Genomic DNA, 26741 nt, shown 5'->3' on the forward strand with positions numbered 1-26741 from the left:
GAGAGTTTTCTTCTAACTTTTAAAACTTTAAAATAAAAAATATTGAAAAATACCATTAAATTATAAAAATCAAAATTAACCTGTTTTAAAATATTTGAACTCATCTGATTAAAAAACAAATGTAGTAATGATCACAGCCACATTCATTGAAATTGATTATTGAGTCAATAAACAAAATTAATTTAATTCCCATACCATTTTTTATTCAAAAAAAATTTTCATTATCTTTCAAAATTATAAAAAAAAATAACAGTTTTTTACCCAAAAATACCAATTTTTTATTTAGTTTCTTACTCCATATTTTGAAAACTCGCTTTTTCTGAGCTTTAATTAAAATAATACATAATTCTAAATCTTATTAAAAATATAATTACCTCTACTATTTTTACACAATAACGGTTGCAAATAGACATCAATTTTACGGTAGAGAGAGAGAGAGAGAGAGAGATTTCGATAACTTGTAGTCTGGTTACTGAAGCGGAAGCGGCGAAGGAAGCAAACTGTGCATTGTCAAGCGAAGGCCGAGTACACGCATCATCGATCGATCGCCTTAACAATGGAGACACTTATGATTGTAGTCTATTACCAGTATGAGATATCCACCAATTTTTCTGTCTGTTACAATAATAGGCTTCCACTTACGCCGAGGTATAGCTCGATTATTCGGATATACTTAGGGCCGCGGCGGCGTAAGAAAATCACGAGTTTCGGCATGATACGAAATAAGGAGTACCGATCGGTGAGTATTACACGGGTGTTCATGAAAATGGTAGGCCTATGGTACGTCGAGACACCGCGGGAACAGCTGTTCCTGCGCGTCGCGTTTGGCTACGCCGTTTGGGCGATTATCTTTGCCATTCTCGTCGAGGGCGTCGATCTGTATCATTGCATAGGCGACTTTTACGTGAGTGACACAGTGATTGCTGTTTGCATAGTTTTTTTTCCAGATAGGCAGAAGCAAAAGTTGTATCGTTCCATTTGCTTTTATTCTGGAGTGTGACTTTATTCTGTATTGCTTCCTCATAGAGGAAGCTTTGTTTTTGTAAAAAAAATTTTTTTAAAAATTTTTTTGATGCCAATGTGTTTAGAATTTTTTTTAAAACATCGAAAAAACATATTTTTGTCCGTATGTGAGTGTGTATGTGCACAAAAAGGACGTGGTTGCTCTAACTTTCGTAAATTTTGAGATACCGGGCTAAATTTTTTTATATGAATAGAGTATCATTAAAGGTTGGTTAATATTGTATTTGGCTAAAATCAGTGAAGGGGTTTGTTTTTTATGAAATTTTAATTTTTTTAATAAATGTCTGCGCATGCTTAATTTGAGATATCGGTCTAAATATTTTTATACGAATAGAATATCATTAAAGGATAGATGGTACTGAATTTGATAAAAATTGGTAAAAGGATTTATTTTTTATAAAATTTTGAATTTTTTAATAAATGTTTGTGCACGCATTAACTTTCACAAATTTTGAGGTATCGAGGGGTTTGTTTTTTATGAAATTTTAAATTTTTTGATAAATGTCTGTGCATGCTTTAACTTCCACAAATTTTGAGATATCGGTCTAAATATTTTTATACGAATATCATTAAAGGATAGTTGGTATTGAATTTGATAAAAATTGGTAAAGGATTTATTTTTTATAAAATTTTGAATTTTTTAATAAATGTGCACGCATTAATTTTCACAAATTTTGAGGTATCAAGGGGTTTGTTTTTTATGAAATTTTAAATTTTTTGATAAATGTCTGTGCATGCTTTAACTTCCACAAATTTTGAGATATCGGTCTAAATATTTTTATATGAATATCATTAAAGGATAGTTGGTATTGAATTTGTTAAAAATTGGTAAAAGGATTTATTTTTTATAAAATTTTGAATTTTTTAATAAATGTTTGTGCACGCTTTAACTTTCGCAAATTTTGAGGTATCGAGGGGTTTGTTTTTTATGAAATTTTAAATTTTTTTGATAAATGTCTGTGCATGCTTTAATTCCCATAAATTTTGAGATATCGGTCTAAATATTTTTATACGAATATCATTAAAGGATAGTTGGTATTGAATTTGATAAAAATTGGTAAAGGATTTATTTTTTATAAAATTTTGAATTTTTTAATAAATGTGCATGCATTAACTTTCACAAATTTTGAGGTATCAAGGGGTTTGTTTTTTATAAAATTTTAAATTTTTTGATAAATGTCTGTGCATGCTTTAACTTCCACAAATTTTGAGATATCGGTCTAAATATTTTTATATGAATATCATTAAAGGATAGTTGGTATTGAATTTGTTAAAAATTGGTAAAAGGATTTATTTTTTATAAAATTTTGAATTTTTTAATAAATGTTTGTGCACGCATTAATTTTCACAAATTTTGAGGTATCAAGCTAAATATTTTTATACGAATAAAATATTATTAAAGAATGATTGGTATTGAATTTGATGAGAATTGATGAGAGTTCATTTTTTAGAATTTAGAATTTTTTTAAAAAAAGATTACTGCTTATAAAGGAAAAGAAGTAAAATTATGAGAAAGCAATTTCTAATTTGCACAATTTTTTACTTATTTTTATTTCTCGCTATTCATTTTAAATCTTTTGCCACATATGGTCGAACAATTTCGTTTCTCTTCTGCATAAATTAACTGTCTCTTTACTTTTATCAAAATCTATTTTTAAGTTTTTTAATTATGCTTTTAAAATATGTTTGTTCATAGACTCATTCGCACCATCAGGATATTTATATGGAAAAATAACATACAATTAATAAATAACATAAAATTAATTTTATTACTCATAGGCAGTCACGACCAACTTGTGCACAACGTTGCTGCTGGTAATGATATTGGTGAAGTTGGGTAGCTTTATGTTCTATCGCGATATGATAATGGATTTGATCCATTTCGCTGAGAAGAATTTTTGGAATGTCACTTACAACGAAGTCGATACCCAAATTCTGGAAGGGTACGACAAATTAGGGATGACTATGGTCTACACTTTTACATTGATCGTTTACATCGCGACATTCAATTATATCTTTGCACCTTTTTTCGGTATAGTTACGCTTATGCCGCTTATTGGCGCACGTTATCTTTCCAATTCTCACGTAGCAATGCTTTGCAGCATCTTTCTTTATTTTTTACAGAGCATCAAGGGAGAAACAAAACGGAGAAGATTCTGCCGTTCAAATTGTGGTTCGATTTTCCATATCACTCGCCATATTACGAAATTACTTATACTATACAGGTAATAGTGCACAAAATCAGTTTCTTTTTTAATCTATTGCATAATATTTATTTTGTACATTTATTAAACATTATTTAAAAAATATTTCTTTAAAATTAAATCGAATTTTTCAAATCTGTAGAATTTAATTTTAAAAGATCATTTTCTCTCTCTCTCTCTCTCCCTCTCTCTCTTTCTCTATCTATTTATTTCTTTAAATATTTTTTAAATAAAAATTTAATTTAATTAATTTTTTTTCAATTAATTTTATTTAATAAATTATAAGCAAAATTTTGTGTAAAAAAATTTTATTCTACATTTTTGATTTGCATTTAGATTGAAGGAATCACCTTCATATCTTTCTTCCATCATGACATCCGATATAATATATATATATATATATATATATATATATATATATATATATATATATATATATATATATATATATATATATATATGTATATGCATATTAAATACATATTAATAATAATAAATATATATTAATAATATTTATATTAATATATATATATATATATATATATATATATATATATATATATGTATAAATTATATAATTAATAATATTTATATTAATTATAATAATTATATTAATATAATACACAACAAATATATAAAGATTAATGAAATATATTTAACTGTGTAAATATCAAATTTCGATATTTTAACGCTTTCTAAATTATACCAGAATCTAAATCCCATTAACCCTCATATTATAGTCACTTTCGACGATACATTCGGGTATATGCACTTGCTGCTTTGACAATTTCGTGAGCACATTTAATATCCATGCGGCGGCGCAACTGAAAATTTTGGCCCATAAAGTGGAAACGGTTACCGAGGATTGCATCAATAACGTAATCGATCAGAAATATGTGCCTGAAACGGATATTGGGACGTTAACATTTAGAAATTTGCAAGATTGCGTACAGCAGCATCTCACGCTTATACGTTACGTGTACAACATGCGACGTGTGTTCTCCGTTATGTTGCTCGGACAATTGCTGCTTTCCAGTATATTCATCTGCTTCGGTGGATTCCAATTTCTCGTGAGCTTTTAAATCTTAATTCCTTATCTGCTTCATATCTCATAGTATATTTTACCAATTAATTTTATTCTACTTTAACTGCAACGCGTTTTCGCGAAATATTAGATAAATATTTATATTGCATTTTAAATTAAAATTTAATGTTTTTTTTTTATTTGTTTTTGTTTTGTGTTTATAACTAATATAATTTATATGTTTAAAAATCTTGCAGTTATAATATATCTAAACATAGACATATTTAAGAATTGCAAAAAAAATTCCGAAATGCCTAACAAGAAGAAAAAAAGAATTAAATTTTTTAATAAGAATTATAAGCTTGATACTGAAGAAAAAATCTATCAAAATCACAATATATATTTCTGAAATATCCTTCTATTTCTCAACATATTTAAGTGCTGCATTTTATCAGAACTGCTAGAGCTAAAAAAAAAGGATAAAGGGTTTTTTTCTGCTAAGAATATTTTATCTTCAAAAATTCTTTACAAAACATTTTTTGCGCAGGTGGCGGATGTAGCTATCAGGAAGTGTATTTTTGCCTTCCACTTTGTCGGCGGTCTTATCCAGTTACTTATTTATACATGGACGTGTAATGATATAATCGTGCAAAGCACAGCCATCTCCGATGCCGCTTATAATTCCAAGTGGTATCTTTTACCCAACAATGGCCCAGGAAAGGCAGTAAAGCAAGGATTAATTATGATCATGATCAGAACACGTCGACCATGTATATTAACTGCTGGGAATTTCGCGGTTGTATCTTTGGATACTTTTACCGGAGTAAGTGTAATTTGACAAATCGCTTTTTTTTTAGACGAAGAAGCTTTATCTATTTTGTAAATTGCAAGTAACGTCGCGATATCTTCTTGATGCAGTATTATGTAAATTAGTTAATTACACTTTTTTATTCTTTTGCTTGATTGGAAAATAATCAAAAAATTGTAATAATATCCAGTTGCAACAGTCTGAGTATTCTTTTTTTTTTTCTAAATGTTTTAAGCTTACAGCTGGCAGAAAGTAGAAGATAAATTTCTAATATAAGCATTTAATTATAGCTCTTTATTTATAAGTAAATCTATATATTTAATATTTGCCTAGTAAAAAAAATAAAATTAATTGTTAACATGTATATGTGTGTACGCAACAGATACTAAGCACTGCAATGTCGTACTTTACATTGTTGCGACAAATGAGCGAAGAAAATATATAGACTTGAAGTGTAACATTATGGAGATTCTTAGCATCAAATTCAAAAAATTTATCCAGATACCATCATCATATTTGGTTTGTATTCATGTCTAATTAAATTTTAAAATCAAGGAGAAACACTTTCTGCATAATTAGATATATTCGTGTCGGTAAATTATATAAGGAATACTTTCATGATAATAATTTTTTTTTTTAATTTTAAATTTGCACAAAGTACATATTTTTCGAGTAATAATTTTTAATGTGTAATTTAAATTTTTGATGTGATTGTGACTAACAGTTTGTATTGTAAACAAATAATATGTTAAATCGTTATTTAAAAAAAAAGTAACACAAAATTATATTTAAAGATTGAGCAACAATAATGAGATAAATTTACGTAAATAATAAATAAAAAATTATTGATGTAGATATATGTAAATAATTAGATAAAAATTAACGAGTTATCTTGTAAAGATAAATTAAAATTTTTTAATACTGATTCCTGTGATCTTTAGATAGATAACTGTTCGACGTATGATATAAGAGGTGAAATGCCATACTACTTTGAGAATTCAAAAGAGCCATCAGTTGGTAACTGCTCACGTCTTCATTCCAGCTTTTCAACAGATGAGAATTTTAATAAAATTTAAAACCTCTTGTGCAAAATTTGAAAATAACAAACTAAACATTATTTTTTACATTTACTCGTTAATATGATATTAAAACTTATCATTACAGTAATAAGTTAGTTTCTATTTTATTCTGTGCTGCGTTTTCTTTTTATTTCCTCTTATTCGTATTATATTTTGTATTTATAAAATATACCTAAACAATACAGAGATTTGAAAGAAATATTTTAAAAACAATATGATTATCCCAGACTTAATAAGCTTAAATAGTTTTCTTTTTTTTTATATAACAGAGATTACTTTTCTCTACAATGATTATATAATTGAAATTTAACTGGGAGCATCATTGAAGTTCCTTGCATTTGCAAATAATAATTTTAAATAATAATATTTTTAATATAATATATTATTCATTTTCTTCTTCCGCTTCTTCCTTTTCTTCTTCCACGTCTTTCTTTTCTTCTTCTTCTCCTTCTTCTTTTTCTTCTCCTTCTCCTTCTTCTTTTCTTCTCCTTCTCCTTCTTCTTTTTCTTCTCCTTCTCCTTCTTCTTTTCTTCTCCTTCTCCTTCTTCTTTTTCTTCTTCTTCTTCTTCTTCTTTTCTTCATCTTCTTTTTCACCTCGTAAATCTTCTATAAATTTTTTAAATATTTCGAGTGGCTCGCCGTTAGCCTTCTCATATCCAGGTGCAAATGTTTCAACTTTTTCCAACCAATTAGAAACATTTTCATAATCGTCTAAGTGGAATCCAAAAGCCTGTTATAATAAATTAATTGATACGTTTGAATATATCTTGAAGATAAATCTTGGATATATTGTGTTGGCAATTAGCAATATTTGATTCAAATATCAATTAAGATTATTTATCTTAGAATTATTAAGAAAGATTAAATTATTCAAAGAGAGATACAAAACAGCCCTAATAATTGTTTAAAAATATTTATCACAAAAAAATGCTAAACAAAAAAGGTGAATATCACAATTTATGTTATAGCTTATTCTAGAAAGAGTTGATTATTGACTTTGCATAAAATCCAACAGGTAAGTATAGAGATTAAAAGAGCAAAAAAAAACAGAAAATTTTAATAAAAAAACTCGATAAAAAAGTGTTTTTTACTTTCCCAAAAATGGGTTTTTTCATCCAGAATTTAATTATTCAGAATGTTCATTTTCAAAAATTATAGCAAAAACTCTAATTTTGATGCTTATTTATTAAATTTTGATGCACACACGACTTTGAAAAATAAACATAAATTTTATTAAAATTAGGTGTGAAGTGCGTTGTTATTTTCATTTTTGGTTCACAAAATAACAAACGTTACAATTGTTTAACTATGCTTGAAAGAGATTTCTTCTTGTATAAAATTTTAAAAATAAAGAATATTAAAAAATACCATTAAATTATAAAAGTCAAAATTAATTTTTTTTCTAATTATTCAAACTTAACTGATCAAATAAATGCAAAGTAATAATCAAATCAACCACATCTATTAAAATCGATTATTGACCCAGTAATCAAAATTAATTTAATTCCCGTATCATCTTTTGTTCAAAGAAAACTGATACTATCTTTCAAAATTATCAAAAAATACAATTTTTTACTCCAAAATATTGGTTTTTCTACTTAGCTTCTTCCTCTATTTTTAAAAAACTCGTCTTTTTAAATCTCTAGATAAATATCACCTCTGCTGTGGTAACAGATGAAACCAAAGAAAGATCGGCGATCGTCAAATTATCTCCAGTCACGTAATCATGTCCTTCGAGAAACTTGTCTAAGATTCGAAAGGCCTCCGTCATTTTTTCATATTGCGCCGGGTCGTATGTATCGGTCTGCTTTTTCAACACGGGCATCTGTAACAGAACTTATCGTGAGATCGCAGCCGTTTTATTTAACAATAATTAAATATGTGACGTACGTAATAATCGAACACGCTCGCGTAGAGCGTGCCAAGATCAAAGTATAATCGTTGATCAACTAGAGCACGTGCCTCTGGATTTCGCGGATATAATGTATCATTCTCGCCGTACTGATCAACGAGATAACACATAATAGCTCGACTAGAACATCGTACTTTAATGAACAAGGCAATGTAAGGGAGATGCGCCGATAAAATCAAACGAATATTTTGACAAACCTTTCTGATACCTTGACATCATCATCGACTAGAAAGGGAATCGTCTTTTGTGGATTCAACTAGAAGAAAGGGAATTGTACTTTCCATTTTTTATTAATTAATTGACGTATCGTTTTTTAATTTACACATTCATATTTTATATCTATTAATTCCGCGATATAGAGTTGTCAATTTTTATACCTGCTCATATTCCGGCGTTAAATGTTCACCAGCCAGTACGTTCAGCATTATCAGTTCCACTTCGAGCCCAATCGCTTCTACTGTGAGCATTACGGATCGGCATGGTGGACTCGGAGGCAAATAATACAGTTGCACAGGCATATTTGGCCTTACTTTATTCAAAATTCCTTATTTTTATGGATATTTACTTTTTCTTTTTTACTTATGTTTTCTTATTTGTGCAAAAAATGCGTTTACGGGTCACCTTGTCATCAATTTCAAATTATTTCATAAATAAAATATTTGTTTCGCGAAAAGGAGAATACACATGCGATTCCAGCTTCGTGCAAGACTGAACTGGATATAAAGTTGCGAGTTTTTCATCAATCGATATATTGACATGTTTCACTACTATGGACATAAGCGATGTCTGACCTTTATCAGAAATAGATGAATAGATAGCTCTTTATATATATATATATATATATATATATATATATATATATATATTTTATATGTGAAAGTTATAAAATACAATTTAAGCAAGCATTTGAGAAAAAATATATATCTATTATTTATTATATTTATATATGTAATTTTAAGGATGCTAGAATAATTTTTAAGAAATGTGACATTAATATAACAGCGTTATATTTTTTTATACACTACATTTGGCGCATAAATTAATGGCGTGGAAAAAGGAGGAAAGATCAAAGTTTTTGCGTAACTTTTTTCCTACATTTTTTGTATCTCCGTGATTACCGACAAAATACAACAAGCATAAGTGAGAGTTCTCATGTTATATAATTATTAAAGAATAATTATTTTGCACATAACAAATCTGCAGCACCGATCAATAATGTAGAATTTACCTGTTAACAGAATTCCAAGTGGAGAGAGGAAGATTTTGCTTTGATCATTTGCCGCAAAGACTTTTTGTTTATAACGAAGTCATGCTACGAGTTTGGTCAAGATCCTCCAAAAGCAGAGCCCTCGAACTATGCTAAAAGTTTTCTCATTGTTAAGTGGCCAATACAGAGGTAAGAATTTATAACTTTACCTTTGTAAAAGGTATATACAGGGTGTCCTAAAAATTTTGACACACCCGAGGTGTGAAGGTAGATTGGGCCAAACTGAGTCGAAAAGTCCTATACCATTTTGCAAAATTCGCAATAGTTTTTGCGTTATTAATTAAAATATGTGAGCTAATGAGCGCGTTGGAAAGCAGTAGGCCGGTATCGGCAGGCATGTACGACGGATTACTTGTGTACGTCTCTTAGTAACAAAAGCATCATCTAAGCGAGAGGTGGAGTCATGCTGTCACCTCTTGCTTAGATGATACCTTCGTTGCTAAGAAATGTACACAAGTAATCCGTCGTACATGCCTGCCGATCGACTATCGCTTCCAACGCGCTATACTCACATATTTAATTAGTAACGCAAAACTATGCATTGCAAAAGTATAGAATTTTCGACTCAGTTTGGCCCAATCTACCTTCACACTTCGGGTGTGTCAAAATTTTTAGGACACCCTGTATAATATAATATTTTCTCGTCTCTCTCACATATATGTAATATATGTAGGATGTTTCAAAATTAAATCGACAAACTTTAAATAGTTATAAAAGACACCAAAACAATATTGGTCCAATTTTGTCAATAAATTGTGTCCACAAATAAATCGTTTTAGTATTAAAGAAAAGATTTATATATGCAAGTGTTGAAAAAAAAAACAGAAAATTACAAGAACATCATGAAACATTTGAAAATACTACAAGGTATGCCATCTAAAAAAATGACACTAGGGCCATGTAATTTTTTTTTATATGATGCATTATGAATATATTAGTGCAATCTTTTATGAATGATATTAAGCCTCCATATCGTTGAAAACGTCAAGATATGTCTCTCCATATATATTGTTTTATATCGATTCTATTACACAATAATGCTCATTCTCATTCGGCGACGGGTGTGCACGATTAAATGACTAAAGTAGAAAATATTAGAGCATCCTCTGATCATTTTGTGATTATCTGTTTAAGCCACTTATAAAGGGGCTTTGGGCAACCAGAGGTTTTACACGAACAAAGCGATAGAGGCGTTTGTGTGCAAGTAATTCGCAAAGGGTTTTCTTTCTTTCTTCATCCGAGACATACAAAAATTGTCACGTCGATGACAGTTTTGTTTTTATCATGAAAACAAATATACTTATACAATTTTATATTATAATAAAAAATTATCTAACAACAAGATAAAATTGTATTTATAATAAAAAATACAAAAATATCTTTGAATTTCTTGTTACATTTCGTTGTATTATAGTTTTATTTATTTTAGTTTTAGTTAGAAAAGTAAAGGATTAATTAATAAAATAAAACTTAATAATAAAAACGATATTTTAATTTTATTTAGAATCTAAATTTTTACATATAATTTTTATTTCTCTCGAAAACTCTTTGTATATGTCTGAATTAATTTTTTTAAATCTTTAATAATATAGATAATAATAATTATATTTTTTTATATAAATATAATTATATTTTTTTAATTTGCACAAAAAATTATATAAATATAATAGATATAACATAAAAATATATGTAAGAGAGAGTAATAGAGCAGATAAAAATTGAGAAAAGTAGTAAAGCACTATACAATGTTTGCATTAAATCAATGTCAAACAATTATTTCTTGTTTTTTATATTATCGACAAATTTTTTAAATGCTTTTATGCCCTCGCCCTCGATCTCATTATATTTAGGAGCTTCGGCCTGAATCCTGGCAAACCACTTCAAAATGTTACCGTACTTACTCAAATCATGATCCACAATCTGCAAGATAAAAAAAATGTTAATAATTAAGTTATTAGTTTCGTAATATAAGATTTTTTTACATTAAAACTTATAATTGCGCATATATTAGTGAAACTATATATGTATTTTCAGCGAATGTATTCACAAAACATTACATATATATAACATAGGATGAACCCAAAACGTTCAAACTGTAAGATTTTATAGAAAATTTAATTTTGAACAAAAAAGTTTTCTATAAACATTGGTCGTAAAATGTTTTCTTAAAAAATTAACGTTCAAAAATCCTTTGAAATCACGGTTATTTTATTTACATTTTTACAAATGGAAAAGCATATGTTTTTCTAACAAAAAGACCTAAAGAAAAGTTGTAGAAAATTTAATTGTCTTTTAAATGAAATCAAAATGATTGTAGTGCATTCCATAAGTCTTGAGGTAACCAGTTTTAAGTGTACAAAAAAATGTTTTTCCGAGTATCGATGGTAGAGCTTTTTAAAAATAGTTTTCATTTTTAAAATACTTTACTAAGCTATTTTAGTTTAAAAAGAAAAATTATTTTATTTTTATGAAAGAAAAAAATTTTTATTTTTTATTTTTATTAATATTTTCCAAATTAAATTTTATTTTTTTTCTATTTCATTTTTACCTTCTGCTCTTTTTTCATCCTCCTATGGTGATTAGTTTAAATAATGCAGAAAAGTAAAATTTTTTTAGGAAAAATCAACAAACAAAATAAACATTAAAAATTAGCTAAGATTATAACAGCACAAATAAAGAGTATTTTTAAAAAGCTCTATCGTCGATAGCCAGAAAACACTTCTTTGCACATTTAAAATTGATTATCTCAAAACCTATGGAACGTACTACAATCATTTTAATCTCATTTGACAGATAATTTAATTCTCTATAACTTTCGTTTCGTATTTTTTAAACACATTCTTTCCCTGATATTTGTAAAAATGTATGAAATGACCGTGATTTCAGAAATTTTTGGACGTTAACTTTTTAAAGAACTATTTTTCGACCCATGTTTATACGAAACTTCAAAATTAAATTTCCTATAAAATTTCAAAATCTGGCCGGAACTTTTGAATTCATCCTGCATATACGTTTATGTCTATTGTATATACTATGTATATACTTCAAGGGTTGAATACACATACATTGTGACAAATATATGCAAGGTATACATATGACAAATATATGCAAATGTAATGAGATCTATGTATATACAAGATTTGTAGTATATATATATATATATATATATATATATATATATATATATATATATATATATAATTAAAATAATTAATTGTAAAATAAATAATTAAAATAATAATTAAAATAATTAAAATAATATATATAATTGAAAATATAAGAATTTTTATTTTTCTATCATGTTAACAAAAAAAATATAAAGAAAAATAATGTTATGTTTAAAAAAATAATAAAAAAGAATAAAATTTATTTTCTTGTTTCAATAAAAGAAAAAATATTTTTTTATCTGTTTTTCTCTATTAAAAAAATGTTTATATATATATATATATATATATATATATATATATATATATATATATATATATATATATATAAACATTTTTTTTTAATAGAAAAACAGATAAAAAAAATATTTTTTCTTTATTGAAACAAGAAAATAAATTTTATTCTTTTTATTATTTTTAAACATAACAGTATTTTTCTTTATATTTTTTGTTAACATGATAAAAAAATAAAATTCTTATATTTTTAATTTTTTTTTGAAAGCAATTTTAATGGATTAATGAGACTTTTGCGACAAATTACATCAAACTCGATTCACCGAAACATGATTCGGATAATTTTCAATTAAATGCATAACTATATTATATAGTCAATTAGAATACTAGCTACATTTAAAATAATAATAATTAATTCAAATCTATCATCTAAAAAGTTAAAAATAATGAAAAATTAATTTGTAATAATCAAAATATAAAGATATTAAATATCTAAAAAAAAAAATCACAAAATTTTGAAATAAACAAGGCTTATTTTTTTTATAAAAAGAATTGTTTTTAAAAAACATTTTGTTTTTATAAAAAACAAAATGTTTTTTTTATAAAAAACAAAATTTATTATTAGTACATATTAGTACATGATATAAAAAAAAACATTTTGTTTTTTTTTATATTTACATTTCTAACAACAATGTATGTATATACACTTGTATGTATATACAATATTACGTACAATAAAGCATATACAGATTATACATGTACATATTATTTACATTTCATATATAATTTACATATATGTACTAATATACATACATATAAGATTCATAAATAAATATACATATATTGTAATGTACATTCAAATCATGTATATAAAATATACAAATATTTTACATACAAGATATTATTTTCATGTCATGGAAGATGTATATTCATTCGTATGTCCGTTATATGCGTAACTTATATGTATATGTGAGCTTAATTAATATATATTAATTAATATATGTTTCAAATTTAAATGCGTTATAAATGTTCTATATTTATTAAATTTTTTTTTAATAAATTTATTAAATTATTTATTAAATAATTATTAAATTTAAAAAAAATATGAAAACTTGCTTGATATAGTAGAATAATAGAAATGTATATTGTTTTCAAAATTTCTTTGTATCATCTAAGTGGAAAGGGAAATTTTGTTTTTCAATATATTGTAAATTTATTATTTTATCAGTGAATTGGTGATATGTGTTTGCGGGAAACTAATTTCTTACCTTAAAGTTAGCAACTGTAACAACTAAAGTAAGATCGGCGAGAGTTAAAGTTTTCCCCGCCACGTAGTTTTCACCTTCTAGAAATTTATCCAGGAAGGACAACGCGTTGTTTACCTTATTTTGTTTCGCTTCATCCGGAGCAGTGCCGGTAAACAGCCACGCATACTGCAATTAACGTTATCTTGACGTATACGGCCATCGATTTTTATTAAAAATTATTTTGTGTACTACGTATAAATTTTCAAGTATTACAAATCTATAAATAGCTTACGTAAGCATCGGCAAACGACGAGTACAGAGTTCCCAGATCAAAATACAGCCTCTGATCGACCAAAGCTCGTTTCTTCGGATCTTTCGGATAGAGAGAATCATCTTTGCCGTACTGATTGGCCAGATACGTCATGATTGCACGGCTGCTCGATGAAAGAAATAATTACAATCAAAAATAACAAATAATTGATATTATCTTAGATATCTGGAGATTAAGATATGAGGCTTTTACTTTACCTTTCCCACAAATAAAGACCATTGTCATCTAATGTAGGTATTGTATGTTGTGGATTCATCTATTCAGACACACAATAATTAAATAATAATTATTATTATTAATTAAAATAATAATTATTTTAACGATTAAATCATCTTGAAGTTTCCGTTTATTTTTCCACCCAACGAGCTAAGTAATAGAACGTAATAATAATATATATACAGAAGAGTTTAAACTTCTTGAAAAGTTTTTAAATATCATTAATTATTATATTAACACTTATATACAAATACATTTAATGAAAAATAAAATTTTTCAATATTAATGTGTAATTATGTGTAATTAAAAATCTTCTAGTATTTTTAAATGCTTTGCAGTTTATTATTTCAAGTTACCTTAAGAAATTCGGGGGTCATATGATCACCTGTCATAAGATCTGTGATTTTCAAGTTTAGATTCACTCCTATCGCTGCAGCTGCCAAACGCACGGCACGACACGGCGCGCTTCCGTCAAGTTGGTAAAGATCGATAGGCATTTTGTAATCTGCAAAGACGCACTAATTAATAAAGTAGCCGGTATGATCGATCGATAGATTTCATGAAATAATTTTTGACGGTAAACTACGGGTTTCCCACCCATAACTAATATATGAGACTTAATAATTTGACATTTAATAATAATATAATAATTTTATATTAAATAATCTTATATTTAATAATATAATAAAATATTATTTCAAACATATGTTAAAATTTAACCTGCATCATTATTGATTATTTATATAATAGCAAATTTATTAATTTTAGAATTTTAAAATTCTACAATTATAGTATACTGTAGTTTCACACAATCATCTCTGCACTCAATAGACACGCGCGTAGCAAATAATTTCATAAATTTCTGCCTTTATAAAAACGATACTCCTTCAATTCTTTGTAAAAAACTATGCATCATGAATCACAAATTTGCAATCATTGAAATAATCTTGTCAGTTTTAACAAGCTCCGGCGAATTATTCGTGACAGATGGAGGAGAGAGAGAGAGAGAGAGAGAGAGAGGGACAGAGAGAGAGAAATCACAATGGACTGAACCTCGAGATTGTAGTCTCCGGAGGAACGGCAGCGAGATTACACCACAGACTGTCTATTCAACTTGCCCGTTCCATCTATTTATAGAGCCCGCGTAATACAGGACAGTCTCGCATCTTACGCACGCTAGAGAGAGATAAATTATACGTTATCGATGCAAGTACGCTTGTTGCTAAACTTACTTCGAGTTCTTCTCCATCATGACTCGACGATCGATAATCGTTCCTTTTACATAGTAATTTTGTAACAACGAAACAGCATCTATACAAAAATGTTTACGTGCATGTAACTAAGGAATTATCGATGTAGAGCAATATTCTTTTTTTTTCCTACACAAGGCGATAACTACGCTTAACCATTCAATTATTCTTGCTTATAAAATGTTGACTGGATTTAACTCTGAAAAATTTTGCAGCTCGACGAAAAAAAGGAGAAGGAGATTTGCATAAGCTCATTATTTCGCTACCGAAACGGGAGTTGCCTAACCGTTAAACATGACTCGACGCTTATTTGCATATTAAGACATAAAAGATCTGCGCCTGATAAATCGGTTTTATCTTTGAAAAAGAAGTTCTGATAAATCTCGCAAGTTCAGAAATTTTAGCGCACTTGATATATTACTTGAATATGCGTTGTGTTCTTTCCTTTCTTTCTTTTTTTTTTTTTTAATTCATTAACGCTTTTTAAGTATCACTCTTTCATCCGCTAATTGAACCAGCGGCTCTAATTAGCTCCAGAGTGCCCATGATTCGTCACCGTGTGGAAACTGCTGATCATGCTTTTCTTTACGCTGTGCGAAAGAAACTTTAAAATTTCAGCAATGACGTGCCGCTCGAAAAATGACTCAGCAAGCTTAATATCGACAGAAAAATCCAGAACAAACAAATAACACATATCTTTCACATCTCAGTGTGATATAGCATTAATTTGTTAATAGATAACGTATCAATTTTCTGGCGGATAAGATATTACAAAATGTATGTCATTTAAATTATTTTTATACCAATCAATTTTATATCAATCATATATGACATATGACATTTCACTTATGTATCATATATTATGTAATAAATCTCCAAATTCATAAAAAGTTATAGAAAAAAGTACAATCGATGCATATTAATATAAGGTTTTTTTTAAAAAAACATATCATTTCAGTAGTTTAGAATAAATCTTAACATCTAAAATAAATCTTATCATAAATAAAATTACATAAAATTATTCTTATTAAAATAACTCAAATATTTGAGTTGTCAAAATACATAATCTTCGCAATACTATTCAATATACTAATGCAAACTCAAAAGAAATGATATCATATTTGCATAGCGCAAATAAAATTCCTTACACATTATTAACTCTACCATTAATCGCATCACATTACATCTCATCTCATCTTCAATTCGATTTCGATTCAAATAGTTCACTCATCTTTAAAATTGCAGTCAGATATTTATGCGAAATCCTGTCTTGTAGAAATCAAGGAGAGACAGCTATTCGATAGCAAGGACAATGCGAAGCTGAGCGTGGCCTTGAGCCTCAAGGATTGCCTTTCCGCACCGATCAATTATAATTATATGTTTTATGTAATATCGCGCATAGCGGAAATGTAGCAAAAGAGTACAGAAATTATTCAAAGATTGCCACTAATATCAAAAGTAAGTAAACTCTTTTTTTATATAACTTAATGTTCGATATTTGTTAAAATTTCCTATAAATAATCAGTACTTCAATGTATCATATAATTTCTGAATGCTTTGTATATAATTGGATATACAGGGTGTCCCATAATTCGCGGATCACCCGTTGTGTGCATATAAAGGATGTCAAAGTGAATAGGAAAGTCCTTTACCATTTTATGATTTTCCTAATAATTATTGAGATATTCATTAAAAAATATCGGCCAATCCGCGCCTTAAACAAGCGCGCGACGAGAAGGGACGTCCTACTGTAATGCGATATTAGGCGCGCGGTGAAGCGGTGAGAAGAGTGTTCTACACGCTTGTACGTAGCCTTCATAGAGCATCTCTCCCACTTCACATTACAGTAGGACGTCTCTTCTCGTCGCGCGCTTGTATAAGGAGCGGATTGGCCGATCTTTTTTAATGAATATCTCAATAATTATTAGGAAAATCGTAAAATGGTAAAGGACTTTTTTATTCACTTTGACAACCTTTATATGCACACCATGAGTGATCCGCGAATTATGGGACACCCTGTATACGTGATGCATTAGTTTTCTGCTTCTTCCGTTATGTAACGCTTTAATTTTGCACATAATAGCGCACTAACTAGTTTCTTCGTGTTTAATAAATTCTACAAATCGGATAATCGTCTTCGAATCTTTAATATTATCAATTGGGATGCTAAAATGTCATTTGTCATTTTTTTAAACAAATTTTCTTAATTTTAGACTCCTTTAAATTTAGGGTATTAAAATAATTTCTTTATAAATTAGAAAAATGATAATAATAATTTTCAACATATTATAACACACAAAATAAATATAATAATCTTGTTTTATAAAATATAATTTTATTTTTTATTCAATTTTGCTCCTACGTGGCGAAATAAGAAGGAAGGTCAACCAAAAGATGAGAGAGTCCAATAAAAGTATATAAATAAAATGATATAAAATGTATAAATATATAAATATAAAATAATATAAAATAAAATAATATAAAATAAATAAAATATACAATTAAAATACAAAATATATTGTCTTAAACTGAATTAATAAATATCACTGATTAAAACAGCAACACAAGATACACCGATTTTATTTAAAAGAGTATAGTATCTTAAATAATAATAATAACATTATTTGCAAATTATTTATACACAGATAATTATGTTTTCAAAATTTTCAAATATTTTTTTAGAAGATATTATTTTTAGCAAAAATATTTTAAATATACTTTATAAATGCATAGAATTATTACCAATAAATTAATATTAATGATGTTTTCTCAAGCACTTACATTTTTAGAAAGTACAGATAAGATAACGCGAGGCCAGCACTAATAGAAAAAAAAATCCCTACGCTACATTGTAGCCACACTATTCACGAATAAGCATTTTTTTTTTTTCAGATTTATCATAATTAAAATAAACTTACCGCCAGCTACGCGCGTGAACCTCCACGGTAACAGTTGCAGCGCCGCCATTTTGGAATATTTTTTGTTAAAACTTATAAGGGACATTCTTAAAACCCTAATCTACTATGTGGCCAAAAATAAAAAAATTTTGTCTTATACTTTCGAATTTACAAATTTTTAAAAATAAACCTATTTGTCGAGCAGTCAGGGTGGTCAGACCCCTTAAGAAGGATGTGAGAAGGACGTGAGAAAGATGTGAAAAATACGAGAAAAAAATTCGGAATGATAGTAAGATGTGGGATGTTTTGCTATTGATCGAGTCCACATAAAGTATTTAAATTAGTAATCCACGCCGATTATTGAATTCAGGAAATTCGAAAGGCCAAAATAAGACACGCATATTCACGAAGCACAATAAATTTCCCAAATTCCGATTTTTGAATCACGCAAATAAAACGACTATGATAATGAATCAATTTATATTTCCGAGCAAATTAATTAATTGCTATTCATTAATTACTAATCTAACTACACGTTAGATATGCTAACAAGTAGCATGCTATATAAATAAAAAAAATAAAATAATAAAAATTAAAATAAGGTAATGATAGTTTCAAAAATATTATTTTTTATAACATGAAATTAATAAAAAAATCTTATTTTATGAAATATTAGCATATAATAGTTATTATTATATTATCTTTGTGTTACATAAATATGATTCTGCGTAAAATATTATTAAATAAAAAATGTCTGATTCATAAAATATAAATATGATTTTGAATTAGCGTACTGTGCATCCAAGGGATACGTTTGATCAAAATTAAATAAATGATTTTATCGTCCGCAGTTGATTGTCTAGCAACTTCTTCGGTAAATGCGAGGTGCATTATCGCATAAATAGCTTTATCGAGTTATTAACCAGTTGTGGCTTGGTCAATGTTTAAACTTTTAACGAAATTATACTTTGAAAATTTTCTACAAAGCAAATTATATTCACAAAACTAACATAAAATGGTTAAGTTAATAACGTCGTAATTATTATATAAGCTGTTAAGTCGAGTTTATTAGAATTTCTTACTTATTACCGTTAAAATTGATTTGTTAGTTAATATTTAGAAGCTTTCATTATATGTAAAAAATATTTTTATTTAAACATGCTGTTATAAAAATCTTTTAAAAATATTGTTCTTACAAATAAAAGTTTTCTCTTTTATAGTTAATTATTAATTAATAATTCAAAAAAAAATATATATATATATATATATATATATATATATATATAGTATTTATATATTATAATAATTTGTAATTTGTAAGTGTTATGTCTATATTTTTTATTATTACAAATTAATAATAAATAAATATATAATCCATAAATTAATTATTATCAAAGACGTGCAAAAAATAAAAATGCCAATAAAGTGCCAATTTACAGATGTGTGTATGTGTGATATATATAAAATGTTAAAACTATAATGGAAATTAATTAATGGTATATATTAGTTTATATCAATAGTTTGTAAAATTTTATACATTTAATATACTTGGCTAAAAATAAAACACAAATCATATTACAAATAATAATAATAATAATAATAATAATAATAATTGAAATAATATAAATTATTTCAATTTTTAATTTTTCAATTTTAATTTTATTCAAATATTTATAATTATTAAAATTGATTTAAAATAACACATACACACACACGCACACGTGTATATATATTTATATATTTATATATATTTATATATGTATACATATTTAATATATATATATATATATATATATATATATATATATATACTCGTAAAATAATTAATTTAACAATTAATAACTAAATTAAAAAATTATAAATTACTTACCTCACGGTTGCTCTTCCCGGGCTTTTTTTCTTCTCCTTCTCTGTCGTTCACACACACACACACATTCTTATCTATGTGACACTTACATCACTCGCGAAAACGCGGTTAATTCGCGTAACACTTTGCACGACACTCTCAATTATAAAATATATACTTTATTATATTATGACCGAAGAGAAATAAATGCGAAAACGCGACGACTGCGTAAAATTGCGCGACCAAATAAAATATTTCCTATAAATTTGTTTTGCGATAAATATTTCTTGTAGAGACAGCAAATTAAATCTTCTCTCTCTCTCTCTCTCTCTCTCTATATATATATATATATATATATATATATATATATATATTTTTTAATTTTTTTAGTTTTTGTATATAAATTTTTAATTTTTATATAAATTTTATAATTTTGTTTTATATTTTTTATGCTCAAAGATACCAAGCGAGGTAGCTTTTTAAAATTAATACAATTAATAATTATCATTCATTTAATTGATAAAGTTTTATTATAAATATTTTGTATATATATATATATATATATATATATATATATATATACAATATATTTATAATAAAATTTTATCAATTAATTGAAAGATAATTATTAATTATATTAATTTTAAAAAGCTACCTCGCTTGGTATCTTCGAGCATAAAAAAAAAATAAAACAAAATTATAAAAATTTATACAAAAATTAAAAATTTATATAGAAAAACTAAAAAATTAAAATTGTTTAATACTTGTCGCGTAAATGTATATCTAGAAAAATATTGAAACTACGATGCACGGATTAGCGGTTCGGGCACTGCGCTATCTTTCTGCTCGACACTCACCGCGCAAATGACAAGATTACGACCAGTCTCACCGGCGGATGTAAACAATAGCAAACATTCCACAGCATCGTGGAAGCTACTGTTTATATTTGATATACATGCGCAAGAGAGAAACTCGTCGTGGCCTTGTCGCTCGTCAATCTCGAGCAGGAAGATAGCAATCCGAATCGCTATAGATATGTCGTCGTTTCAATATCTCTCTAAATGCTATTGCAATTAGTACTACTAGGAGATGTCAAGTGTGCGATTGTTTCTTAAAATTAGAGCAATTAGGGATTATCAACTCACGTGATTTATTAACATTATATAATTGGCTCACATTTATCTCGAATCGAGAGCACGAGGTAATGCATTGAATAATTCAAGCCAAATTGAAAATCGTGATATATTATTTAAATAATAATATCTTTATTTCGCGCTATTTATAAGCACAAAATATATCGCGTGTACGGAATTTCGATTATATATTTTCGGATAATTTAACACATCTTGATTAATAATTAATTTGAGTCGCAACTTGAGTTGTATCACAAAATATTAGAGCAAAATCATTGATATAATTTCATATTTATATATTGCATTTAATTATTAAACAGAATCCTTATTAATTATATAATATTGAGCAAATTATATAATTTTTTAATTACTCTTCTGAAAACAAAGTGCGCATCGCGTGCAATTAAAATCGGAACTCTTGTGCAAATCATCGTATTCTATCGATTAATGCACGCGTCACGGTAATTAACTATATTTTAGCGAGTAAGTGTGAGTGACATGAAAGAATAATAAAGGAGGAGACAGCAAACAAGGGAGGGGAAGAAAGAGGAAAACTTAGAATTTATTTTAAAAAATAATTGCTTTTGTTTATCTTCGCGATAATAATTTATTTTATATTATTTTATAACACAATGTACATAAAATATTCCAGATTCCTTATCAGTGTTTATAATATAGTTAAGGTTCTAAATATATATATATATATATATATATATATATATATATATATATATATATATATATTTAAAGCCTTATTTTTACACAGATAATAATTACGTTAATAAGTTAATAATAAATAAAAGTTAAATATATGCTATAACAACATTTTAATAAATAATTAAATTTTGATAAACTACAGATGAAATTCTTGATGAGAGGAGTCACTCATTAAAATTTCATTAATTAAATATAGATATATGTATGGAATATAGAATATATTAAAGTTATCACATAGAGAGTAAAGGAAAAGAATAAAGGAAAAGCCAAACCGGTTTAAATTATCCATCAACAATAGTCAATAAAGGTAAGGACAGTTTCTTTCTACCGCCTTCGGACAAACTGGATTCTGCAGCTATAAAAACACCTTGTTATTCGCCGAACACATCGATCAGAAATGCCGGTTGTTGCATAATTGCGTGCTATAGTGTAGTAAATGATCGATGTATGTATATATATATATATATATATATATATATATATATATATATATATATATATCATGTTAGAATACAAGAACAGTACAAGGTAATGGCGGAACGGAGATAAATAAATATCTATTGGATGACACGACAGATATATACAGGGTGTCCCAGAATTAAACCGACAAACTTCAGGTGGTTATAAAAGGCACAAAAAATTAGCTTGTTTTGGTGTCCTTTATAAATACTTGAAGTCTGTCGATTTAATTCTGGGTTACCCTGTATATACTCGAAAATAAGACATGTACAATTTTTATTGTCATATCAAAAATGTAAGATTCTATTGAAAATAATGTATTCGCCACGTCAAGTTTTTATCTTGTTTCAACAATTTTTATCTGGTTCGTTAATGTACGTGCTTAAAAAGAACAATATCGTGCAGCTTTAGTATTTATACGTTTTATGCTGGATGTCATGCTATAATTAAGAAAATGAAGTGTAATGATGACAAGACTAGTTACATCAGAACTTTATGCGATTCTCCACTAACGTTATTGCCAACCTTATATAGTCTTTCAACGTTTACCGAATGAATATTGATTCTTGACTTTATAAATTTTACCGTGCTTTTATGCAGAAATAATTATAAAGCTAATGTTTAAAACATTGGAAAAAATAAATTTTTTAACAAAATGTGTTAAGAAGATAAATAAAAAAAAACATTATGCATTGAGTTATGTATTATTTAATTATAACATAATTTTAAATAAAGATATATATATATATATATATATATATATATATATATATATTAAAAAAAAAATCTGACAATTAATGTAACAAAAAAAGATTTATTAATTGAACTACGTAATTCTCTTAAAATATTGGCATTATTTGATTTCAAAAGTATGTTATAGTGCTAGAAACAGCTAGAAGGGAAAAAGTGAATTTAAATTCTATAAGGTAACAATAGGATTTCATGTCTAATCTCGATCGCAGGTAAACGAAGTATTATCGATCCTCTACTCTAAGCGCGCAAAAATATCCATCGCCATATCCACCTTAACTGGATTCTTGCAAATTTGCGTGATAGACCTCGGTAAACATTTTAACACCCATGGCGTGCACCTCCTCGAATCCGAATTTCTCCAGGCACCCCTTGCAACGATCGTAATACGCGACGACGTTATCGTAAGGGCCGATGTCAAAGTCGAAACACTGCAATCGAAAAAATAGTCAGCAGCACTCTATCTACCTGAGCTCGAATAAAGTCAGTTCCTCTCGCGAACGGACTCACCAATATCAAACATATTGTTGTGCTAATAGTGAAATCGGCGATAGTCAAGTTATCGCCGGCCGCGAATTCTTTACCCTCGAGGAGGAGATTGAGAACCTCGAATGATCTCTTAACTTTTTCCAGATCTTCCTCCTTAATGGAAGAAGCCTGACCTCGCATCACTGGTATCTGAATAATAACAATTTTATTTATCGAGCTGAATGTGTCAACGTTTACTCAATGAATATTGATTCTTGAATTTATAAATTTTACCGTGCTTTTATGCAGAAATAATTACAAAGCTAATGTTTAAAACATTGGAAAAAATTAATTTTTTAACAAAATGTATTAAGAAGATTTCCTCAATTAAGGAAAATTAGATTAATGTAGTTAAATGTAAATTAACAGAGACAGGAAAAATTGGCTTCAAAATTTATGTACTATAGAGATATATGTATAAATGTGTTGAATAACCAATGGTTGTGAGATATCGAAAATATGTTAATCATAATATTAATTAAAAGAAAATTGTGCAGTGAATAGATAATATCAATACATACGTAACATTTGATTAAATTGTAATAGAGACTGCCAGCATCGAAATTCATCATCTGGTCGACTATTGCCTTTTGTTTTGGATCTTCCGGATAAAGAGCGTCATTTTTTGCATATTTATTAACCAAATATGCCATAATAGGACGACTGTAACAACATACATGTTAGATAATTATAAAAAAGCGTGAAATTCACATAAAAAGATTAAAAGAGTAGAAGAAAAAAAAAACAGAAATTTTATAAAGTAAATCGGTAAAAAACTGTCTTTTATTCCCCCAAAAATGGATTCTTTTATCCTAGTAATTACTCAAAATCTTCATTTTTAAAAATTTATAGCAAAAATCTAATTTTGATGCTTATTTCTTAATCTTTAAGGCATAATTTAAAAAAATAAGCATCTTTACTAAAATTAGGTATCAGATTTTATATCCTGTGTTATTCTCATTTTCAAATAACAAAAATTACAATAGTTTAACTATGGTTGAGAGAATTTTCTTCTAATTTTTATGAAACTTTAAAAATAAAAAACATCAAAAATACCATTCAATTATAAGAAACAAAATTAATTTATTTTAAAATATTTTCAACTCATTAAACAAATACAAAGTAATAATCAGCTCAGTAATATCCATTAAAATAGATTACTGATTCAGTAAACAAAATTAATTTAATTCTCATATTATCTTTTGTTCGAAGAAAACTAGCACGATCTTTCAAAATTATAAAAAAAACCAGTTTTTTACCCAAAAATATTGGTGTTTTTTATTTTGTTTCTCCTCCTATTTTTAGAAAACTCTTTGTTTTTATTTTAAGCTCTACTCACATACCTTTCCCATAGAATAAAACCGTTATCGTCGATGGTTGGTATCACATGTTGCGGATTTATCTAAAATAAAATTATGTTTTAGAGAAGCTTTATAATTTTATTCTAAAATTTTCTCTTTCAAATTAACAATTATATGATTTGAATCTTATTTATTTATTTGTACTAATCATTAATAAATGTATGCGCAAATACAGAAACAGCTGAAGAACCTGTACAAATTCCGGATTCATATGTTCTCCGTTCATGACATTCACAATTTTAATATTAAAATGAATGCCCAGCGCTTTTGCGAGTAACATAACGGTACGACAAGGTGGACTTGGCGGCAAATAATAACAGTCAATCGGCATCTCGTCTCGCTTTTTTGCTTCTCACTAAACCACTTGTTTTCGTTATTCCCTGCGTGTTTTTCCACGAGTTTCTTTGCTTTCGTTTCGCGAATCTCTCGTGTTGAATATTGTTTTACTATAAATGAAATTTTTAAATTATAATCCTCTAACTAACGACAAACTTTTCAATCTAGATCAGTGTAATTTAAAATTCTAAATATATATACAGGGTGTCCTAGACCATTCGTACACCCCTTTTCTTTCAAAAACTAAGCATTTTAGAGAAAAACGTTTTGAACAAAAATTGTATGGTTTCGAGGGGAACATAAGATGATGTCATTGGTTTGACCTTGGATGGCATCAGTAAGGTCAAGTCAAGGACACCTTTAATTTCTTAAATAGAATCCCCTATTTTTTATTGCATATTCTTATAGCTTATGTTGAGAGCTTTCCAAAACACTATAATAAAGTATATTTTTATTAAGAATTTTTTGAGTTATTTTGTATCTTAATCTGACATAGTTAAATATAAAATATAAAATATCTCGAAAATTATTTAGTTTTCGATAATTGTATCGAAATACTTTTATGTACAAAATAATAAGATGAATCAAATGGTGTAAAGAAAAAATAAATAATTGTTATAAAAAAAATATATTGCAAATAATTGCATACTTTTTTTTAAAAACAATTATTTTCTGTACACTATTTGATTTATCTTATTATTCTGTACATAAAAGTATTACGATACAATTATCGAGCACTAAATAATTTTCGAGATATTTTATATTTTATACTAAAATATGTCAGATTAAGATACAAAATAACTCAAAAAATTCTTAATGAAAAAATACTTTATTATAGTATTTTGGAAAACTCTCAACATAAGCTATAAGAATATGCAATAAAAAATAGGAAATTCCATTTAAGAAATTAAAGGTGTCCTTGACTTGACCTTAACGATGCCATCCGAGGTCAAAC

At 27.1% G+C, this 26741-nt stretch overlaps 3 protein-coding genes across 4 annotated transcripts in view; 1 reads left to right on the top strand and 2 right to left on the bottom strand.

The window, feature by feature from the left end:
- The first annotated feature begins 792 nt into the window (after nt 1–792).
- On the top strand, nt 793–5250 carry LOC126857153 (odorant receptor 67c-like). The gene is made up of 5 exons (XM_050606333.1): nt 793–904; nt 2803–3055; nt 3148–3248; nt 3968–4297; nt 4799–5250. The coding sequence occupies exons 2-5, from the start codon at nt 2842–2844 to the stop codon at nt 5087–5089; spliced, it is 936 nt and encodes a 311-aa protein (XP_050462290.1). The 5' UTR covers nt 793–904; nt 2803–2841; the 3' UTR covers nt 5090–5250.
- A 999-nt stretch (nt 5251–6249) lies between these two features.
- On the bottom strand, nt 6250–15689 carry LOC126857187 (uncharacterized). The gene is made up of 12 exons (XM_050606379.1): nt 15563–15689; nt 14866–15014; nt 14491–14549; nt 14255–14396; nt 13984–14148; nt 11092–11237; nt 9749–9819; nt 8428–8594; nt 8248–8306; nt 8029–8170; nt 7796–7963; nt 6250–6868 (listed from the first exon to the last, which is right to left on the bottom strand). Exons 2-12 carry the CDS (start codon nt 15004–15006, stop codon nt 6521–6523), a joined length of 1608 nt encoding a protein of 535 aa, XP_050462336.1. The 5' UTR covers nt 15007–15014; nt 15563–15689; the 3' UTR covers nt 6250–6520.
- Nucleotides 15690–22396: 6707 nt separating this feature from the next.
- LOC126857163 (glutathione S-transferase D1-like) overlaps nt 22397–26741 on the bottom strand; it is a 155754-nt gene continuing 151409 nt past the window's right edge. The window contains exons 2-7 of one of the 2 annotated variants that reach the window (XM_050606355.1): nt 25641–25896; nt 25433–25491; nt 24611–24752; nt 24072–24239; nt 23836–23992; nt 22397–22707 (exon numbers count right to left, since the gene is read on the bottom strand). In XM_050606355.1, coding sequence (XP_050462312.1) covers nt 23837–23992; nt 24072–24239; nt 24611–24752; nt 25433–25491; nt 25641–25781 — 666 coding nt within the window. In that variant the 5' untranslated portion in view covers nt 25782–25896 and the 3' untranslated portion in view covers nt 22397–22707; nt 23836. Of the gene's footprint in view, nt 22708–23584; nt 23993–24071; nt 24240–24610; nt 24753–25432; nt 25492–25640; nt 25897–26741 lie in introns of those variants that run through there. The other variant, XM_050606354.1, reaches the window with a different exon arrangement.

This window comes from Cataglyphis hispanica, chromosome 20 (assembly GCF_021464435.1).
Source record: "Cataglyphis hispanica isolate Lineage 1 chromosome 20, ULB_Chis1_1.0, whole genome shotgun sequence".
Lineage (NCBI taxonomy): Eukaryota > Metazoa > Arthropoda > Insecta > Hymenoptera > Formicidae > Cataglyphis > Cataglyphis hispanica.

Bases quoted from the DNA above. Each gene is read 5' to 3' on its own strand.
- LOC126857153 (XM_050606333.1), top strand. From the start codon at position 2,842: ATGATATTGGTGAAGTTGGGTAGCTTTATGTTCTATCGCGATATGATA. The intron at 3,056-3,147 runs GTATAGTTACGC...TATTTTTTACAG, and splicing joins TATCTTTGCACCTTTTTTCG to AGCATCAAGGGAGAAACAAA. The intron at 4,298-4,798 runs GTGAGCTTTTAA...TTTTTTGCGCAG, and splicing joins TCGGTGGATTCCAATTTCTC to GTGGCGGATGTAGCTATCAG.
- LOC126857187 (XM_050606379.1), bottom strand. From the start codon at position 15,006: ATGCCTATCGATCTTTACCAACTTGACGGAAGCGCGCCGTGTCGTGCC. The intron at 8,595-9,748 runs GTATCATCTAAG...CATAAAAATAAG, and splicing joins TACATTTCTTAGCAACGAAG to GAATTTTGAATAAAGTAAGG. The intron at 7,964-8,028 runs GTACGTCACATA...GTTCTGTTACAG, and splicing joins CGAGCGTGTTCGATTATTAC to ATGCCCGTGTTGAAAAAGCA.